Source organism: Nyctibius grandis, chromosome 7, assembly GCF_013368605.1.
Source record: "Nyctibius grandis isolate bNycGra1 chromosome 7, bNycGra1.pri, whole genome shotgun sequence".
Lineage (NCBI taxonomy): Eukaryota > Metazoa > Chordata > Aves > Nyctibiiformes > Nyctibiidae > Nyctibius > Nyctibius grandis.
Genome location: NC_090664.1, coordinates 282,696 through 303,730, shown reverse-complemented (window position 1 = coordinate 303,730; position 21,035 = coordinate 282,696). Strand labels below are relative to the sequence as shown.

General features: G+C 39.9%; 1 protein-coding gene across 2 annotated transcripts in view; it reads right to left on the bottom strand.

Annotated features, from left to right (window-relative positions):
• The window catches only part of TRAK1 (trafficking kinesin protein 1), a 109,579-nt gene that overhangs the window by 15,201 nt on the left and 73,343 nt on the right, over window positions 1-21,035 (bottom strand). The window contains exons 5-15 of one of the 2 annotated variants that reach the window (XM_068405354.1): window positions 20,280-20,396; window positions 15,627-15,727; window positions 14,729-14,837; window positions 13,023-13,101; window positions 12,462-12,592; window positions 11,843-11,917; window positions 10,581-10,718; window positions 8,838-8,914; window positions 6,546-6,782; window positions 5,255-5,580; window positions 1,074-1,403 (exon numbers count right to left, since the gene is read on the bottom strand). In XM_068405354.1, the coding sequence (XP_068261455.1) occupies window positions 1,074-1,403; window positions 5,255-5,580; window positions 6,546-6,782; window positions 8,838-8,914; window positions 10,581-10,718; window positions 11,843-11,917; window positions 12,462-12,592; window positions 13,023-13,101; window positions 14,729-14,837; window positions 15,627-15,727; window positions 20,280-20,396 (1,720 nt within the window). The remainder of the gene's footprint in view (window positions 1-1,073; window positions 1,404-5,254; window positions 5,581-6,545; window positions 6,783-8,837; window positions 8,915-10,580; window positions 10,719-11,842; window positions 11,918-12,461; window positions 12,593-13,022; window positions 13,102-14,728; window positions 14,838-15,626; window positions 15,728-20,279; window positions 20,397-21,035) is intronic. The other variant, XM_068405355.1, reaches the window with a different exon arrangement.

The window sequence follows — 21,035 nt, the reverse complement described above, 5'->3', positions numbered from 1 at the left end:
AAATAATAAATTATGATTGATTCCATAAAAAGGAGGGGGAAGGACGTGTCCTCATTTGAAGTAGCTATGTAAAAACAAGATGTCTGAAGAAAAAGGAGTTCTGGTAGTTTTCTGATTCTGGACTAAATGTAATTCTTTACCAGTGGCAAATCTTAACAAAGACTAACACTCCTATATAGTTTATTAAAAGAAAAACAAATGAAACCCTCCACAAAAAAAAAAAAACAACAAAAAAAGAAACCACACAAACTCGAAACACATCTGTAGTCTGAGAACCTGTAGCCTTGTGCAATAATAGGCCGCAAATGTCAGTTCAGAGTATAACTCATGCAGTACTGCGTCACTTAAAAATGTTAAAAATTAAAAGTCTTAAAATTAAAAAATTGTAAAAATTAAAAGTCTTAATGTGGTATAAATAGGAAGGATAGAATTTAATAGTGTGGTGGAAAGGGAATGAGGGAAATGTCATTATTCTCTGCATAAAAACATCCTCTTGATTCTTTATCTCAAAGGGCATTTAAAACCAGGTAACTGTATCTGAGGTAACTGAATTAAATTTGCAGAATTTCTTTGCTTGATTTTCAAGGCACTTCCATTTGTTTCAGCAAAGGCAACTTAGATGCACCTTTTGTCATTGTTTAGACTCTGTTTTTTTTCCCAAAGTACGGCATCATCTCTTATGTACAGAAGAATACCTGCACTATAGGCATACAAATTATATATCATCTATACATTATATACACTGAAGAGCGTGCACTAAATACACATACAAGTTGCATACGTGCCACACAAAGGTTTGTGAATGAACCACTTCCTTTTAGCAGCCTTCTCTTATCAAAATATCGACCACAGATGCTGTTACTGCAAAAAAAAGTCAAATTAAAAGATTGTTAAAGAAAGGATTTTTGAGCCAGTGTTAGAATGGTTATGTTCTAACTGCCGCACGCACTAACGTGCAGATGCTACACACAGAGCAATACTATGGATGCTGTTCTGGAGAGATGCGAGAATGGCCCAGTAATCAAAATCCTGTAAAGATGTCAGTTTTATTGGACTTAATGAGTTTCCCTCACCAGACCCCTCATCATCGTCAGCCGCGGACTCCTGCATCTCCTCTGTGAAAGCCTGAGACTGGCGGGGGTTATTCTTGTTGTCTGAAACAGTCACTTGTGCTTGTGACCTCTCACCTGAGGTCTCTGTGTGCTGAACTGGCGTCGAGGTAGTTAGGCCCTTGTAAGAAATGTCACCTGTCTCATCTTCCTCATAGTCATTAAGGCAGTACACTTCATCCAGGTCCAGGTCCAGTGTCCTGAAGCCCTTAGTGACAACCCCGGGCCTCGGGTCCAGGATCCCACCCAGGTGAGGCTGAGCCAGCTGCTGCCAGTGGTGCAAAGTGGCAGAACCTTGAAAGGGAACACAAAGACAACCAAAATAAATCAGTAATCAATCCAGGATCTAAAAGGCAGAAAATCCCACTTCATTTATCCAGAAGACCAGAGGTTTGGGAGCTCCAAACCTTTAATATTTCAGGGTTTAATATTTCTAGGCTTTAATATTTCTTGCAAGACAAACTACAAGGCAAAACTACTTCACCTACTCTTCATAATTTCCAGATCAATATGAAATAAATTGATCACATAAGCACTTAGATAGGTAAAGTCTGGTGGTAAGATGTGGCATAGTTGTGCACACGCACATCCCCTCTCCGTTTATATTCTTGTCCCCTAAATCCACAGGATTAAGAGTAGAAGGAATTAACATTTAACAGTTCATCTGAGCACCATCACAGAAAGCTCTAACAGAAACATATACCACATACTCCCACATTAAGCTCACACTAAGAAAGGTGCTAGAAACATGCTAGAATTTACTACGGGTGGCTAACAGGAGGACAGCAGTCACACAGATTACACAGCAATTTCAGCTTTCTACCATATGTCAGAAAGCCACATCAACTCCAGGCACGTGTCAGCAGATAATACCCTGGCCTACACATCAAGTCTAAATACTCGCACAGCCCTTAGCTGAGCCCCTGTGCTACAGGAAGGCAGCTACTACATGACTAAAGGCTACTGTACCTGTAGCTTCATCCTCGGCAGAAAAATGTTTTGAGTGAGGAAAGAGGTGCATTTTACAGAGAAAAGCATTCAATATTCAGCGTTCAATAGGAGACAATGAGTCAGAAACAGCAATGTATCAGATTAAATTGATATCCACACTGAGATGGGCCCAGTGAAATCGGGAGGATTGATCTGACGACTCAAGTAGTGAGTAAACACTGCTCACGAGGGCCTAAGTTTTCCTATGGGTCCACCAGTCAATCACCGTGCTGTAACGTGCGACCTATCCAAGTCTTACGACACAAAGAAAACATCTTTATTTTCATCTCTCCCAGCTCACATCGGAGCAGTTTTGGTGCCTTGTTCCTGTCCCCTCTCCCCAAAGCAGGATACTGACGCAGTCAACGAGCTGGCATACAAACGTCTCACCGCTACCCAAAGACCGAGAACGTTCAGTACGTTGCATGGTATATGTAAAAATCCAAACCACTGTAATAACTAAGGAAGGGATGGCTCTTATACACATTATTTTGCATCTGAGAAATCCTATGGAATGAGAAAAACCTCTCATTTCACAATAAGGATATTGCATTACAGGGAGCTCATCGTAAACAGGAAGTGAACAGGGAAAACGTCCTTCTGTAGAGTGACTGGGGACAGTGAGTAGCATCTTAATTAAGTCTATCTCACTTTCCAAAAACTTGTAGTTTTCAGCTCAGAATAATTGGATCTGCTAGATTACTTTGGATAACGGTGCTATTTTTTTTTTTAAATAATTCTTGAGGGACTAAAGAGGATTTAGACTGATTGGTACTCTTAAGACTCAAGAAGTAGAAATGATTACAACCCCAAAATAAATAACTAATGAAGAAAACATCCCTATAACTTTTGTATTTATTCCCGAATTGTCACGAAGGTCAAGTTTTTTTGCTTCTACATAAAAGAAACATTCCAGAACATAGTGAAGTGCCAGATATTGTCCAGTCTTAGGCAAAGAGCAGATCTTTGCAGTATGACAATACCCTCAAAAGTTACAGAAAAACACTTGCACAGTATGCAAGTACAAAATCCTGTTGCTAATTAACTTCTATATGCAAGCTCTGAAGATGTAATCCTTTTCACCTTAAAGCTCACCAAAATTTGTACTCGGAAAAACTCTGCAGAGCATAAGCATTAAGTTGATAACGTTTTGTGTCTTTCCTATGGAAATATATTCACCAGAACATCTGCATTTTTTGAGCTTTAACATTTCTGTGACACTACATGTTGTTAGTTTCTTTTGGAAACTGTCCCTACAGGACACGAGGAGTGCTATTTCTTGCTTATGGTACAACAAGCTGCAGATGCACAGTTTAAACAAAAAACAAACCAAAAAACCCAGCAGACTAACTAAAGCAAGTCAAATCAAGCAATCATTTCACTAAAAGTAAGCATTTGGGTTTTTTTTTCTTAAAGGTGCAAAAGAAGAAGATTCATTTCTTAGTGCTTCTATCACCCTATTTATTTTACTGTGGAATTTAAAAGATTGCTTTTAAAGGATCAGACTACTTGAATTGCTTTTTAAAGGAACAAACTACCTGAAAGGTATAATAGAACTGATTTTTTTCTTTACCCATTTTATGGCATAAGCACCCTTAGGAAAACAGTAATAAAAACCAAAAGCACAACTACTGATAACAGTCTGCAGGTACAGCTTTGCCCCGGTAGTTTGAAAGTATCCACAAAGTTGAGAAAAAAGTTAAATCTTATGAAAAATACTCATGAAAGAACCTAAGCTGAAGCGAGGAACAGAATCATAAAGATGTATTTAATAAAAGATAACAAACACTAAACTTATGAAACAGGCAGACACAAACTTACTACAAACGAGATGTAAAACCGTAAGAAGTACTTTAAAAGGTGCAATAATTTTAAGGAAAAAAATGATCCAGTAAGAACAATGAACAAAACCAGGAAAAAAAAAAGACAGACAGGTAGAAAGATGATAAGAGTTTAAGAGTTTATTGGAAGAAAAAAACAGATATAATGGGATGGCGACAGAAATCTATTACAGTGGTAGCAACCAGTAACTGAAACAAAGCTGGATCATCCCTTCCCTCATGTGGTACAAGAATATTTAGAACCAGTCATGGAAACAAACTACTAAAATCTGCTAAACAGTATGGACTTGGGTGCTATGGCTATAGTTTCATTTGAATAGGTAGATACAGCACATCACTTTCTTCAGAACACAAGAAGAGCTGGTTTTGCTTCTGAATATGTGTCATGCTAAATGCTCCTTATAGATGAAATGTTTGTTCTAAAAAGATGAAAAAGGGAACTTTTGCCATTAACACACACATAGACAATGTAATGTAACACCAGAGTTCTGTTAAAAGAAAGAGAGAGAGAGAAACCAAAGCTAAATTATGTAACCAGCATATCTGTGAAGCACTATAGGAAATCAGCTTAATTTTGTTTAAAACCTGAAGGAGTTTACTGAACTTTAATTTCCTGCAACAACATGAAAGGACTGAAAAAAGCCAGGCAGACTACAGGATATGTGCTCTCTCAGCTCTGTTAGACAGACTACAGAAATGCACTTAACTCTGAAATAAAGCTGTAGCCCTGACTACCACCTACCTAGATCTTGCCTTCTTCTGAGACAATATATGGAGGACATTTGATTTTAAAAAACCCACCTCATGTCACACATGAAACCAAAGCCATAGAGACTCATGTGTGGCCACTCAAACAGCCAATTAAAGTCCAGAGTTCATTTTTAATCACAAAAATAGTCCTACTGACCAACTGGACAATTTGAAGTAGGTAAAGGTCTTTCCAGACGCTGATTTGCAGAACTATGATTTGATGAACTAATACTCTTGTTGTTTAGATTTCAGATACTCAAGCACCATCCTTTTCTAAGTGTGAAGTGGCAACACTGGGATTTAGGTTAGATGTAAGGCTGTACTGCTGATGCATGTGGAGCCTGTAACATTTATTTTACTGCCGTGGCTCGAATTGTTTCCTAACACTTTTAAGGCTTGAGGAAAAATGTAGTAGTTAGAAGATTTCAAACCAACAGCGTGGATTACTGTCTCTAAAGTAAAAAGAATACGTATTGCAAAGATTTCCTGCTTTCTGGTGATGGATAAGAGACCACAAAGAGTCACTAAGAAGAACAGATAAAGGCCGAGGCCCTTTGTTATCACCTTCTAGTGGTTTCACAATCTGAAGCTTTTCTGGCAGGTAGGAGCGACTGCTGATCGACATTCCTGAATATCCTGAATATCCAGTGAATTCTGAAAATCTGGAGTGAGTTCCCAGTGACATGATGCTCTCTGTGGGGGTAACGGAACCACTATGGAGTTCACCCTTTTCTGCCAGTTCCCGCAGCTTCCTTTCCTGCTCTTCTTCAAAGAACTTCCGCTCCGAGAGGTAATTCTCCCGCCTGAGGGACAGCCTGCGAAGGGCAGTCTCTAGGTCACTGGAGCCTGGAGTCCCTGGAGTTCCAGGCTTCTTCATCCTGTCTTCATTTCTAAAACATGATAGGAGAGACACACACACAAAAAAAAAGAAAAGGGGGGGGGGGGGGGGGGGGGGGGGGGGGGGGGAGAAAAAAAATTCTTAGAGATGCTTAAAACTTCCACAGGACAGTTTTGAGACATTCACCAATACCTTTAAATCACTCTGTCTGGGAACAACTTGCTACTCATCCAAAGAGTTCAAAGGCAAACATTAATATTTTCTTTCTCTTTCATACTAAAACCATTTTGAATCCTAGTTTCTGCCTGGAAGCTCCTGGTTGGATAAGCTGTGCTTTACTTAAGAGCTTCCTCCTACGCAATGAGAGATGCCTACTTGTTGTGGGTCTCTTATGGTTATACAAACCTAAGTAAGCAGTCCACATCTTACAGGGTCAATGCTGCAAGAACACGATAATGAGTTACAAGAGTGCATTATGCTGACAAATATTCATTGCTTTGAGATATTAAGTAGTTTTTACTGGAAAGTATGCACAGCACAGTGTGGAGCTGTACTGCGGGAAGAGCAAAGTTCTGACTGGTTTCATTCAGAAATTTTCCTATCAGGTAACCTACACACACACACACACTTTTTGATCCTAAAAATAAATAAGTAAGAGTTAGCTGTAGCCGCAACTTAGATCAGAACTCCCTGGCATTAATGTAAAATAGTGAAAATATAATTAGTTTTCAGTGTTGACCCACAGTTGCAAAGCCAAAGGGTGATTTTACATCATCTGGTGCTGCTGCATCTCAGAACAGGTGCAACTTGCAGACACTGACACACAGTACTTTCAAAAAGCTTTCCTTTTTAAATAAACTTGAGCGCTCAAGAACTACAAGCACAAAATAAAGTCACTTTTGAAGCTGTACGTCACTGTGTTAACTGCACAATGTAAGACAAAAAGAGGAAAACAGAAACGCTTTGACTTTATGTTAGAAACAAAGCAAAAGCAAAGCCCAGTGCTACAGTACTGACCCATTGTCAGAGGATTCTGTCTCTAGGATGATGCTATTGGTCTTGTTGTCCACCATAACGTTAGAGATGTCTCCCCCATAGAAACTGGAACGTGGAGTGCTGACACAGCTAGAAATGACTGAGTTCATAGCAGAGGACTGGTTAGAGCCTGGGATATTCATTGGTGACGGAGTCATGGATCTCTGCTTGACAACTTGGTTAACATTCCTCACCGTCTCAAAGACCCGCTTCTGATGACTGGTAAGACATACACACAGTTAATAATCACACAGTGCCTTCTTACCTTACGAAGGAACAGAAAAACAGGTAACAGCTTGTTAATGACCCTTCCTATCCACAGCTCCACCAACTACCTTGTCTTTACACTTTCTGTAAAGTAGTATGCATAAGGTCCCATACTCACTACACTCTGGCCATTACATTCAATCCATCAACACAATATTTCCATCATCCTAGAATACTTTAGACAGAACATTTGAGAATTATGTGCATGGACCCTCTCAAATATTAATAATAATTAAGTGAAAGAACATTTCAGTACATCAGCTAAAAATGCCTTAAAGCCATTGTGTGGAAATGAGTTTTTAAAAAACAAAATTGATCTCCGTTCAATTCTTAACTATGAACTGGCTAATCCATTTTAAAAGATAACTTGAATTTACTCTACTGAGTATCTCTATGCAAGCAAGTCTTGTATTTTTTATTTTTGAAACCAATTTCCAACCCCCTTAAATAGCATTAAAAAAAAAGCCAAAAAAGTCAGAAATATAATGGACCAAGAGTCTAGCGAGAGAGGCTGTCAAGGCTGGAAACCTGATTTTTTGACCTACTTCTAGAGTTCATTCTTTATCACCACTGTCCTGATATCATGACAAACGTTGTTCATCTGCTTCAAGATTAAGATCAGATGACACTTCAGCAGAAGTTTCTTGTCAAAATAAACTTGCCCTACATCATGCTAGAGAAGTGCCATTTCTGCTTTGTTTTACAGTTCAGCAATGGCTGAACACAGGAACAGCACATCCCTTCCAGCTTAAAGGTAACGCTGCCAGGGTATAACGACGACAGCATGCCTTACGCTATTTAATGTCATTCAAATTTCTTTTCTTCTGCCCATGAGTGCTCAAAAGTTGCAATCTTTGTGTGTAGGCTCCAAGTCTATAGTTGGGTATCTTTAAGAGGCTGAATCTAAGAGCATCTATCAATAAACGGTCCCACAGAGGTTACAGTTTCTACTGCTGAGCAAACCAATAAAACCAAGACAAGCCAAGCCATGAAATAAAAAAAAACAAAAACACCAAGGTATCCTCTTTTGGTACGTGCATAGCAATATAAAAGACATTCTAAAGAAGTTAAACTATCCTTAAGTTAGATCACTCTGGAAGGACAAAAGGATCCTATGGTGTTTGAGCATGCTCACGTCTTTCTGATCTTACATTGTTCTAATCCATATTTCACTCTGCCAAAGCCTCATTTACAATTCTTGGCTCATGCTCAGAGAAGGTTTGTGTCAAGCTTTTTGTAAATATATTTAGAAGGTTTCTGGAAAGTGGCCACTGTACCTTCTCTGACTGTCCTTTCTTTGTAAACTCTGTTTCTCTAACAGACCCTCTAAATAGGATTAAATTGTTTCAAGTTAACCAGGCCATGCTTTGTACAAACAGGTGAGATAAACCTATTGGAGGACGTGTGCAGCTGGTGTCAGTAAGGCCAGTTCTGCCAAGCTGTATCTATCTACAGCTTTTGGACTGTCACAAGTACTTAACTTGTTTCAAACCACTCTCTTGTTTAATTCAAGAGAACTTTAGCACACGTGTAATGGGCATCACACTGTAAGTACCCAACCACTCTGAATCCCTTCCTGCACTGATGTTCTCCCTGTAAAACCTGGATTAGATCAATAATTACCTCGTAACTTCTGTTATAACACCTGAAGAGAGAACCCGAGGAATTGAACTCATCCCCTAATCATTAACTGAAGAAACCTAGCACAGTAACACACAAGAAAACAAACCTTTTCTCATTCTCAGCACTCAGGAATGAGGACAAGAAGTTCATAAGACAAAGCAAAACCTATACATAGGCTTTTTCTTTTGGTAGCTTTAGCAGAAAATATAACCACCCCAATAACAAGTCAATTTATTTTCCTTTCTCTCTATCATTCACACTCTGCCAGAAATATTTCTTTCTAAATCCCTAGCTCAACTATTTCCTGTCTTTTCCTTTCTCATCAAATAATAATTAACTTCAGATATAATCAATTGATTAGTAACAAATTCTTTTCAGTCGTACGCCAAGTCAGGAGAGTCAGGTTCATCTAAATGCAGTTCTTTCCTCATTGACCCTTCTATCTCTGCTGCCAAAGAGTCCTGTTAAAAATAAGCACAAAAGAAAAACAAATATCATAGTATTAGTAGGTTGTCATTGCAGAAAATAATTAATTACTCATATAAAATAATTAATAACTAATAAGGTGTTTCCAGAAAAAAAGTTTAAAAATTAAAATTGACTGGAAAGCTGGAAGACTAATGAATATCTAAATCACTGACAAATTACGGCTTAGCTCCATACTTCTACAGTACTTAGGATCTGAAGACTATCACATCTGTCAAAGATCCTAAAAAACCATCAGAGGCAACAACAGAATTCAGGTGGGCCAACTTCCCAGGCTAAATTCCCTACTGAGTAGCACCCACCTCTCATGTGCAAAGTTTTGCTTAATTTGTTTTCATTTAAAAAAAAAAAAAAAACAAAACCAGAAAACAGTCTTCCCTTTCACGACATTACCCACCCACTCAGAAAAAAGACATGGTTCTTGGCATAAAGCATTATATACTTCCCCCACAGGTTTAAAGGCTATCAGTTTCCCACTGCTGGTCAGTAAGTTTCACTGCCTAAACGTAGTTAAGTGCAGGGTCTAAGTGTCAGACATTCACAAATCTCTATGATCTTTGGTCCCATGATTCAACATTTTAAAATCATTTTTATACAAAACACATAAACCTACCTCAGCACAAGGATACTTTTCACAGCTTTCAACTGCATTTGTGCAAGTACAACTTGCATTATTAAATGTCTGCACTTTAAATTGGCCTGTGTTCAGTCTCAGAAGGGAACACAAAAAGGCAAGCTAAGCCTTTGACGACAGTTTACTTCTTGTGAGCACAAATATAACCTGTGTTCTTCCTCAGCAGTTAAGATGAGACACGGCTAAAGACAAGGAGGGCCAGACTCTACTGCTTGATTACATTAATGTAACTCAAAAGAAACTTCACTGATAATATTGCCCTCAGCAGCAATGGAATTATTCTAGAGATACACAGGCACTGAACTTACATAGACATTTTTATTCGCTCTCTTTTTCCCCTCATTTGTTTGAGGGCACTGCATATTCCCCATGCCTTAAATGTACAATGTCATAATCAAATGAAACTAGATAAACGAAGTTGATAACACCAGTGACACTGCCATAATTGATGTTGCCGTAATACATATTAGCAACAAATATTCTTTTAATGAACCACTGAATTTTCAGTGACCCTAAAATAAGAATATATGTGTAATCTAGTCAAGTATTGAAGAACCAGAATGTATATCATAAGTGACTAGAAGGATGTCATGTCTGGAAACCATTAGTTATATTATCAGGAAGTGGCATCTCCAGGGATATTGAAGAGAAATAGGAAGCTCCTACTGAAAATCAGCCACCACAGTACACGAGGATGCATAAAGATGTATAGAACCGTGTAACAACCTATTAATGATACTCATTATTCACAGCATAAGCACAGCCAGCTGCAGTGTGTATATAAATACTGCAGCAAAACCAAGCAACTGCACAGCACCACTGTTTCAGAACCAGGTATGCAAAACTGATCACTCAGGTATCCTTTAACACTATACAAATATACATTTTACCCACATTCATGTCCAGCCTAGCAACCCATCCCTGAAGCTCTAAGTCAGATGCAAACACATTTCCTTTGGTTGGTTGTTTTCTGGTTTGTGCAGGTTTTTTTTCTTAAATCTGCTTACCATAGGGAAGAGACCAAGAGAGTGGTACCGACGTGATATGGCATTTGGCATAGTCTTGTTCCTAAGGTTTTTCAGCTCTTCTTGTGCCTCATGAAGCATTTCCATGCACTCTGCATACTTGTCTTCCAGCTCCCGCAACTGCAACATACAGAAAACAGTCCAAGACCTTACAGGCTGCCATATCATCACAAAAAGCCTGCAAATTCTTGTCAAGGTAAAGGATAACGGTGTAGGGAAGAATATCTCACTTTCAAAGAAGAGAACTCCAAAGAGTGAATATAATTGGAAATTATAAATAACATGGATTAGTAACAGGAAGGGCCAGCAGGGAGGAACTGCTTGCTCCGTTTCCTATCGTACATATCTACATGAAGCCACTGTCAAGGAGAAGATACAGAGCTAAAAGTATCTTTAGTCTGATCAGGTATAGTGCCTAATTACTGCCACGATGACCACAGCAGCAAACAGCATGGGAAAAGGACAAGGCATTTCACAGTGCCCCAAAAGACTTAGGAATTTTAAAACCAAGACTTACATACATACGTATACATAAAACCTCCAACAGCCTAAGACCTCGCCTTATTTTTAGCTTGACTTTCTCAGGAAATACATCTTGTGTAATCACTCTGTCTATAGATGTCTCTGTATCCTCAATGCTTTTTGAGTTCATCAGCCATTTCAACCAAGTCTGGCAAAGGGGTAGAAGTCTGAAATACCACATTCCTACAAGTTTCATAAAAATAAGCTCCTTGACTTAGAAGCAGCGATCCTGATAATGTCTTTCCCGAGAAAGGGATGGAGAAGCAGGAGTTCAATCTTTGTGCAGCACCACAGATACAAAAAGGGGATCAAGCTTTATTCATTCTATTTCGTCCATTTTGTTCATGTGAACGTAGCACCCAGAAGACAGTCAGCAACCTTGGACTGTCTTCGGTTTATTTGCTGAACAAATACATACGAATGAGCTCTTTCAAGTTATCTCACTATTCAAAATAGTCTTAAACTACCAGCCTGCAGAAGTCAACTTCTAAAGGGGTTCCTATATAGCCCATAAGCCCCAGTTTTTCAAAATGTGTGCCAGCTGAAGACAACAGGAAGGAAAAGGTTTTGAACTCTACCAGGAACATAAGCGTTCCTTCATTCCATATACATAGGCAAAATTATTCAATACTTCTGATCCAGCTTAGACTAAAACTCCCACGGTAAAGTGAACAGCCATTGCCCTACTGCTTAATTATTGTAATACTGAGTAATGCACTCACCTCTGCTGTGAGCTGTCTCTGGGCATCTTTAGCTGCTCCCAAATGCTGGACAAGTTCTTCATTTTCAACTGCACACTAAAACACACCAAAAAATGTTAGAAATACTGTGACGTTTTGTCCTGTGATGATGTTTGTATCCTATACTACGGGTAACTAGGAAAATTCTACCTTTTCTCAAGGCCCTCTCTACAGCAATGTTAGTCCACACATGTTAGTTTAAAAACATTTAAACAACACGTCAAAATGTTAACACAAGAACACCCAGCATCAATCTGTGCCCTGCTAAATTAACGTCCAAGACCCAAAAACTAATGAGTATGTGCCCACTGAAATACTTCTACTGATATTCTTCTCTTACCAAAGTCATGAAGTTTAGTGCAGAATTTCACATCTAATATTTAAAATAAATTTAACTATTGTATTTGATATATCATATATGCACTTTTAATAAATTGATGCTTTCTAGTCAAGTATGCTAGATATTAAACATCAAACAAGGTCACCCAGATAAGGAAGGTGGAAGATTTCCTTTAGGCACTACTATACAGAGGATTTTAACTTGTCTTCCAGCTACAATAGTAGCAAATCACAACAGTAGTCTTGCAACTAGGTTCCTTACAGCTTTTGCCTTTTTCTGCAGATCGACTATCTGAGAGAGAAGATGGGTGATTTCTTCTTGCTGCCGGGCAGCATCTTCAGTTTTCTTTGCTAACTCTTCGGAGATATTGGCAATCTGGATGTTTGCATCCCCTTTAAGGTAAGCGATTACAATTATCATTACGAACCCAAAAGCAGAAAAGTAAGCAGAAAGATGTTCTTTTGCAACATCACTTGATTCAGCAGAATCCTTCCCCAATAGACAGCGAAGTATTTTTGTAAAACAGCAGTAGGACACAAAACCAGAAAGACACAAAGTGCTCATGCAGCAAAGGAGACTGTACTTTCCCTTAACAATAACATTTTCTATGCAAAACTATTTTGCCACTGAGAAAGATTTAGCTCACAGCCAGAATTTTCTGCTGTAAAATTTCAGCCAGAAATTTTCTCTCCACGACCATTTCTATAAGGAAAATAAGTACCACAGAAAAACATGACTGACTGATCTGATTCAGTTTTGTTTTGTTTTGTTTTTTTTTACTGAACAATCTCAAATGAGAAGGGAAAAGAAATAAGGACGTACTTAGCTCTTTTACACAGTCATTGACAAGCTGCTGTTCTTTCTCTTCGTAAGTAATTGTTTCAGTCTTCAGCTGACAGGCCTGTTCAAGAAATGCACATCAAATATGGTGCATTAGCACGCTTGCTCTTTGCCTGTCTGCTGGTGCATTTCCATCTGCTTCAGAAAGACAAGCTTTTCTAATCACTCCTCCAGGAAGACAACAAGAAACTACATATTTTTACTGCCCTCCCTCATGTTCTGGACAAAGGGGCCAGGTGAACATTCAGCAGACAATACTGCATGGAGAAACTTGCATGGTTATCACCATATCCCCACTAGATGTCACTTGTGTATTGTGTATTTAAAATGAAAAAAAAAAAAAAGCCCTGAACATGCAAAAGACCAGTATGCAGAGCTTGATCTGGGCACGTGAACAAAGCTAGGTATCATCACAAACTAATCAAATGCTTGGTTTAAATAACTGAATTAAACATTCAAGTATTTAGAAAACATTCAGATAGTATTTGAAAAGTTCTGGCACTTTAACCGTCTCCCTCACACAAAACCCTAGTGCTACCTCCTTTCCCCGCTTTGTGTTTCCTGCTCTGATTCTAGGAGTGCCAAGGGGAGCGTGGCTACACCCGGCTGGTTCTGTCTGGCACCACCTCGGTGGGTCTGCAATCTATTCCCAATGCTGGGGGCAGGCGCAGACACCCTCTGCCTGCATCTGCGGAGAGATGCGTAGCTTGGAGGTTTCAGGTCTGGCTCCGTCCTGTGCCTGGCTGGCACAGACCGCATCTCCCTGGAAGGGAAGTCAGCGGTACGTGGGGTTCTCCTATCGGTTCCTGACGCAGTGGCCCTCTCAGTTCTAACCCCACCTTCATCACTCTCAAACCATCTATTGCTCATCCTCCTTGCACGACTTCTCCGTGAAGCGTACAGCCCTCTCCGTTACACAGCGTCCTGTCCAAAGATGTGACTCTACCTGTTTGCAACGGGCCCTGCATTTGCTGTATGAAGTGGTAACGATAATCTGTTTTCAGACGTTCATTCTTAGCTGTTTCTTCTGCTACACTCTGCTAGATGTTTGCAAAATGGTAACACGGTCCCAAAGATTAAAAGTTGCGTTGAAAATTAATATAAAATTATTCATAGGATATTAAGTTATGAAGTGTTATCTCTGACAGATGGGGAACAGTAAATAAACTTTTAAAAACTCTGTTGTCTGTGAAACAAAGGGAATATTGTCAGAAATATGCAAGAAAAAAGCATTCAACTTAAAATATTAACGGCCTGACTTAAAACACAAATTGACGATTTTAATGCAAACTTAGACCAGCAATTTTTATTTTGACAAACACTGAATTTGGACCAGAGAAACCATGCCAGCCTGCAAACTTCAGATCTGCAGCTAACGTTACCCATTTCTACCAGGTCAGCCCTTTAAGACCTGTTTCAAAGTGCAGTGCTCTACTCCAAAACCTGACCGTGCTCCTGAACGTTCTTTTGGCAAGGAAACTGCTTTGCACGTTCCATGTTCCAACCCCTCCTTCATTTAGAAGTATAAAGGATGGTGATTAAACAACTACAAAGACATCTGTGTCACTTGTGGAATTCTATACTCTTAATTAGACACTCTCAACTTTCAATACACACTTCTCAATACCTGTGTTCTGGTATTTAAATTAACAACTGTATTAAGCAAAACACAAAGGGAGCAATTTCACCTCAGATCTAAGCACAACATTCTCCTCTTCAAGGTCCTTGAGTTTCTTTTGAAGAGAATCCAAATGAAAGTAGTTCTGGACGGAGGAGGAAAATTCATTCCTCTTCAGCCTTGGAACGAAAACAACCATTTTAACTCATTATTACCTGTATTATGGCCAAATCTCACAGGAGAACAGACTGAACAGAGGTCTCAAAACCAGTCAGAGCCACACGAAATACAGCTTTGTTCATGACAGTATGTTGGGGCAGCAATGTATTTCTTAAAAGATAATATTTATTTATTTCCCGCACTTCCTATGGAAAAGTTATTCAGCCAAGGCGATGAGAAAGGAAACCACCTTACTACAGGGATCAACCCAATAGCTTCCCCATAAATGCTGCACACGCTTCACCAGAACGCAGCAATCACTTTGCAAGCAAGGGCAGACAGCTCCTCCGAGCCTGTGATGCTGCTCAGCCAGCTAATTGCCTGGAGCCCATGCTCTAAGCCATGCTTTATTTCCTTCCCTCTGCTTGGAACTCTTCCACAATGCCCTCACGTCCTTCAAACGCAAAGGTCACACACGTAGTATATTCTGCCACAGCGTGCAAAGGTACGTGGTGTCATTGGGTACCGTGTCTGTATCAGCACCACAGTGGCCCAGGTTCCTGTGGAAGCTACAGCGCTGCATCAGCAGCCTCCCTCTGCACCCTCCCCTCCCGACTCCTGTGGGCACCTGTACAGCCAGCTGCTCCAATGCAAGTCCTTCCAGCTGGTGCCACGCACCAAGTTCAGAGTCCCATTTACAGTTCCAGCCAATACAGAATCATTTTACTACTTTTCAAAGCTATCAAACTGTCCGAACTACTCCTGCTTAGTACCAGATGAAGGTCCAGTGCTGTAGATCAGTAACTTACGGGGTGGAGCAGACAGACTCTGGCTCACTTTCTTCAGCAGCACTGGTATAGAACTGGAGCAGCTCATCTTTCATGGAGAGCTCATGCCGCAACTGAGAAACCTGCACAAAGAAAGAGCTTGCAGATCAGTAAGTTGCTTTTCTATGCACGTTCTTAAGTAAACCCACTATAAATTAGTTAGTTATTCATCCTCCAAGCGTCATCTTCAGACTACATCAAGAGGCCAAAACCGGAACAGACCAAAACCAGTTACTTTATCTCTTAGAAAGAAGGAAAAGGGCACCTTTTAAATTAGCCATTAAATGTTCTTTTTTCAGAAATTCAAAAATGCAATTATCCAACACTATTAAAGAAGGTGAAACAGAAACATGTCTAAGATGAGCAATCCTGATTCACTACTGCATTAGTCTAGATTCACATCCACAGAGATGGATACATTGCAATGATACTGCAAGGAATTAATGTGGCACGATCAAGACAAACATCACTTTCTTATCCATTTTATGTGATGACTGACACCATCTGACTTGGGTACGGACCTTGCACACCTCAGATACAGACATTTCTTCCTCTCCGAGAGACTTTAGACAAAATTACTACAGTGCTTGTGTAGTAAGGTTACATTTGGGACTCAGTTGCCTGTTGAGCTGCAGAAGACCACTGCACAGGGGCAGGCTGCCATTCTGAGGTTGCTGCAATGGTAGAGGCTGCAGCCAGTTTCTGGGTGTAGTCTGGGCTTTTGATGACTCTGAAACATGAGTCTAGTTCAGTTGTATGTGGGAGTCCCACACTTAGTACATACATGTATCAAAAAGGAACAAAAACATCAAAATTGGGTGGTTAAGATACCCTGTTATTGTCAGCTCCACAAACTTAACCTTGGTTAATTCATATTGTGATTCTCCAAGAAAAGGGTTAAAAGCCCAATTACACAGTAGCACTTACATCACTTCACAGATGCAATTGAAGACCTCAGTGGCAAGAGATTAATTTTTATTTTCCTTGCACAGGAAGTAGCATCACTGATCAGACAGATCTGTTCCCTTCTACTTGCACTGCAAGACTCGGCCCTCAGTTTTCACTTTCCAAAGCACAAATTGCAGAGCACATTTGTTTTTATTAGACTTCTGCTTTTTGTATTGTAGGCATATTTATATTTGTAGTTATCACTGGCAAAAAACCCCAAAGAATATCAATAAAATAGATTTAAGCTGCATTTTCATGAAGCAAAAAAGCAGACTCAATGCAATAAAGAACTTAAGCTGTGTAGAATTTTAAGCAAACAAGGTCATTTACTTTACTAAGGCTCTTTTGTGTAATCAGAAGCGCTAAGGCATCAGGTTCTCCTGAGACACTGGTTCTAAAATGCAAGGGGGAAAAAAAAAAAATCACAAAAATCCCCCATTCCCTGTGGGACTCTCAAGGGCTTGGTCCCTATTGCCCACAAGGGACAAGGCCCATGAGCTGTCACCATGCTTGGTTCCCAAGACTTCATCTGTTCAGGCTTTTAATTCACTCCATCACCCTGAAAGCATCACTCAGCTTCAGAACTGTCATGAAATAGCTGCACCTATCTTAGAAATAATTTAAGGTAAAAGATAAAAGGATCTTCACGTACAGCATAACAGTTTAGAGACACGGGACCCAGCCTGCAGGAACAATCCTTACTGAACCAGGAACAACTGTTTCAAGAGCCCAGTTGATAGTTTTCGTGACTGACAGCAGCTACATGCTTAACAGGTAGGAATTATTCACTTAAAATAAAGACACCCAGTTACACTGTTTGTAAATAACATTCCTGCATGTACCAAGCTAAAGAGCATTTCTATCTTTCCAACAATGCCTTCTCCTCTAAAAGACCAAAACCAGTGTTCTCTTTTTTAAGACACCATTCCAGATTATAATTCAGCTTTTCCTTTCCTCTCACTTTACACAGAACAGAATCAAATCTGGAAAAGACTTTAAAACCAGTTATCACCAAAATGCAAATTCTGATATGTGACCTGGAACTAGAACCACAGGACTAGAGGGATGTATTACTCAGATGTTACTTCAGGTTTGAGGTGGTGTTATTTGAGGACTGACACTACGTTTGAAGCGCTGCCTTTTTAGCTTCAGAAACACATGACAAAATCTGAAGAGGAAAAAGCAGCGTAAACTGGGAAATTTAGAAAGATTAGGAGAAGCTAAAACCTAATGACCTCCTCCATTTCAAACGCAGCTCACATTGTGATAGCTTACATTGCTTATATTACTTTCTCATGTACCTACGAATGTGGCGTGTTACAAGGACACAGGAAAAACGAGCTACTTAATGGGACGGTCAGAAAGTTTTGTCAGGACAAGTCTGGTAGATCAGAGAGACCTAAAGCTAAATCATTCACATCGTGACACATATACCAAGAAAACCTTAACATTATACTGCACATCAGAAAATACTTGTCTATGTATTACAGAAAGCACAGATCCCCCAGACAAACCATTTTTAGGCAGTTTTTACAGAATTTTAAAAGTACCAGTTCAATTATCTTCTCTTAGCCCTTGCCCTTAGAGACAGTTGTCTTAGTTACCATTCTATTCCAATATTCAAAATTCAGCACTAATGGAAGATCTGAAACCTACTAAAGATTTTCAACATACAAAAGTGTCATGACCTTAAAGCCTGATGAGCTCTGCCTCAAAAGCATCCATTTCTGAAGGAACATATGGCCCAACATATCAAGCCACCTGGTAAGACGGCTATTTCTGGTGGCCCTTTTCCTAATGCCTCTCCTGAGTCCCTCTAAATGAAAACAGACCTGGCAGAGGCAGCCCATCCCTGTCCCCCACCTTCCTCAACCAAATCTTTCATTCTGGATGTATGGTCTGAATCTGCTGCCCTGCCTAGTCAGTGTGCACGTGCCTAGTAAATGCCATATCGACCAAGCACAAATAAATTGGTCTGTCACATGATGGGACTTGGGCAGCAAACAAGAGCGCTCCCCTGGGACATAGCAGAATGACATTTTCCTTGCCAAAAAGGGCAGGCCACACCAAAGGCTATTATTTCTATGTGTGCGCTCCACCACCATTTATCGCATAACTGGGATCCCTCCATCCATGCTTTATTCATCAGTCCATCTCAGATATAATTCACCACCCCACACCCCTGAGCAGTTTTATTAACAGCCTTTTTAAAAGTTTTTAATCCACTGTGGTTCATTGTTCTCCTGCTCGCCCTACAACTGTGAGATTTCTCTCCCTCTTGCTCAAAGCTACATATGGACTGGATTCACAAACCAAGGTCACTGTCCCAGAATACGAGAAACAACATTTGCCTCCAGCTCAGTTAGTAAGTCAGCAGTTTAGTGACACTTGCAGTACAGATAAAGAGATCTTTTAAAACATCCTGTACAGTTCCACCCAAGATACATCCATCAAGAATGTGCCAGTACCTATAGCATCCAACTCCCAATTCAGAGCAATACAGTAAGAAATAGCAACTGTATAAATACTTGATTAAAAATGCAATGGTATGTGGGAGACAGAAGGTGTTACTTGAAACAATGCAACAATGTTTTATAGAGCACAACAATTCAGAAAACGCATGCACCATCACATATTCTAAACGTGCTAATCAAATGTCTAAAACATGATCACTGCAGTCAAACTCAGCCAAATGTAGGTACTGCAGCAGGCTACCGACCCATGCTTCAACAGCTTCTATCACAGTTCCCCGGAAAGAGATACAGCAAAATCACAAGTAGCTGTAAGATCTTAGTAATCTAGATAGAAGGTAGCAAGCCTCAGCCTATAACCACTTGCTTCCCAACATAACCCAATGCTTCCTAACATTGACAAGTTCATACACACAGAGCACGTTGAATAAAAATTACCAATCATTAAAATCTATCCTGATGCACCTGAACAAGGGAAGCTTAACACAAGTCTATGAAGTTGGCCCAGCTTGGAAAAGGCAGAACGCACATGATGTCAGTGAGCATGCACTCCTGAAACCTCCATAAATACTGGAAGTGATTTACCTTGTATGTGATATATTATATTCAGTTTGAGAAGAAAAGGGAAGCACTCCCAGCATTCAAATGTTATGTCCTAGGAGTCAAAATTCAACTCAGGTATGAATAGAAAAGCATTTGGGAAAAAGCAATTAAACATCAGTCGGCGAGAAAGAAACAAGTGAGGACTGAGAAAGATTCAGGGGAGAAACAAGAAGAAAAAAAGAGCTGCACACAAAGGCAGGTAGGAGAAGGGAAAGAGCGATGAGTGAGATAATGAAAACAGAGGGGAATTATGCATAAAGCAGGGGAACAAGGACAAAACAGGCAGAAGAAAACAGTGGGAATAGTGACTCAAAATTAAAAGAGTAGCTGGTTTCAGAGGAAAATGAAATCTGAGGCAGAGCAAAATTCAATGGCTTGAGCGGATTTTTTTTTTTCCCCTCAAATCACCTGATTTGAGCCAACAGGTCAAATTACTTTTTTGGCCATATTCTAAACGCGTACAGGCTATAAAAATGGCTGACCAAACTGCTGCAGCACAGACTGATCTGCTATGGACAGGATGCCCAAGAAAATTAAGTATGGACAAAGTGAAGCTAGAAGGAAAGTTCTCCCCATCACTGCAGATAACAACACTCAGGCATAAAAATCTTACCTCTTCCCTGATGTGTTCTACTTGCTCCTCCAAGAACTCATTTCTCTCTGTCAGTGATTTATTCTTCTTTAACAGCGACTGGCCAATCCGAGCAGCTAATTCTAAGTCCCGTTCTTTCTGTGAAGCATTAAGAAAAGAAAGGTAATTTCAAATTTTTTATTCACCAAAGGATCAGAGAGAGGCTAAAATTGGCATAAAAGGGAAGGAACAAGTACTTCAACAATAAAAAGACCTTTTCCTTCTGTTAAGGTTTGGTTGGTTGGTTCTTTGCTAGTTTTCTTTTTCTATTCCTGCTTATGTTACACCCACATTATTCCGAAAAGATTGATCCATACAGAGTTATTGAACTACACACATAAAAGCACAGCTTCAAGGTCTACAGTAAAACAACGTACGTGAAACCAGATCCAGTTCTCTATTACATCTGTGTTTGAGAAACTACTGAGGGAAACTATTCCATCACCTTGTTACACCATTTGCAGAATGCAACCAAAGAGCTTCAGAGGTTGCATTTTAAAGAATTCAGAAGCACAGTAAAGATATGAAAGAACTTGGGCATTTCACAGAATCACAGAATGTCAGGGATTGGAAGGGACCTCGAAAGATCATCTAGTCCAACTCCCTGCCGGAGCAGGATCACCTAGACCATATCACACAGGAACGCGTCCAGGCGGGTTTTGAATGTCTCCAGAGAAGGAGACTCCACACCCTCTCTGGGCAGCCTGTGCCAGTGTTCGGTCACCCTCCCCGTAAAGA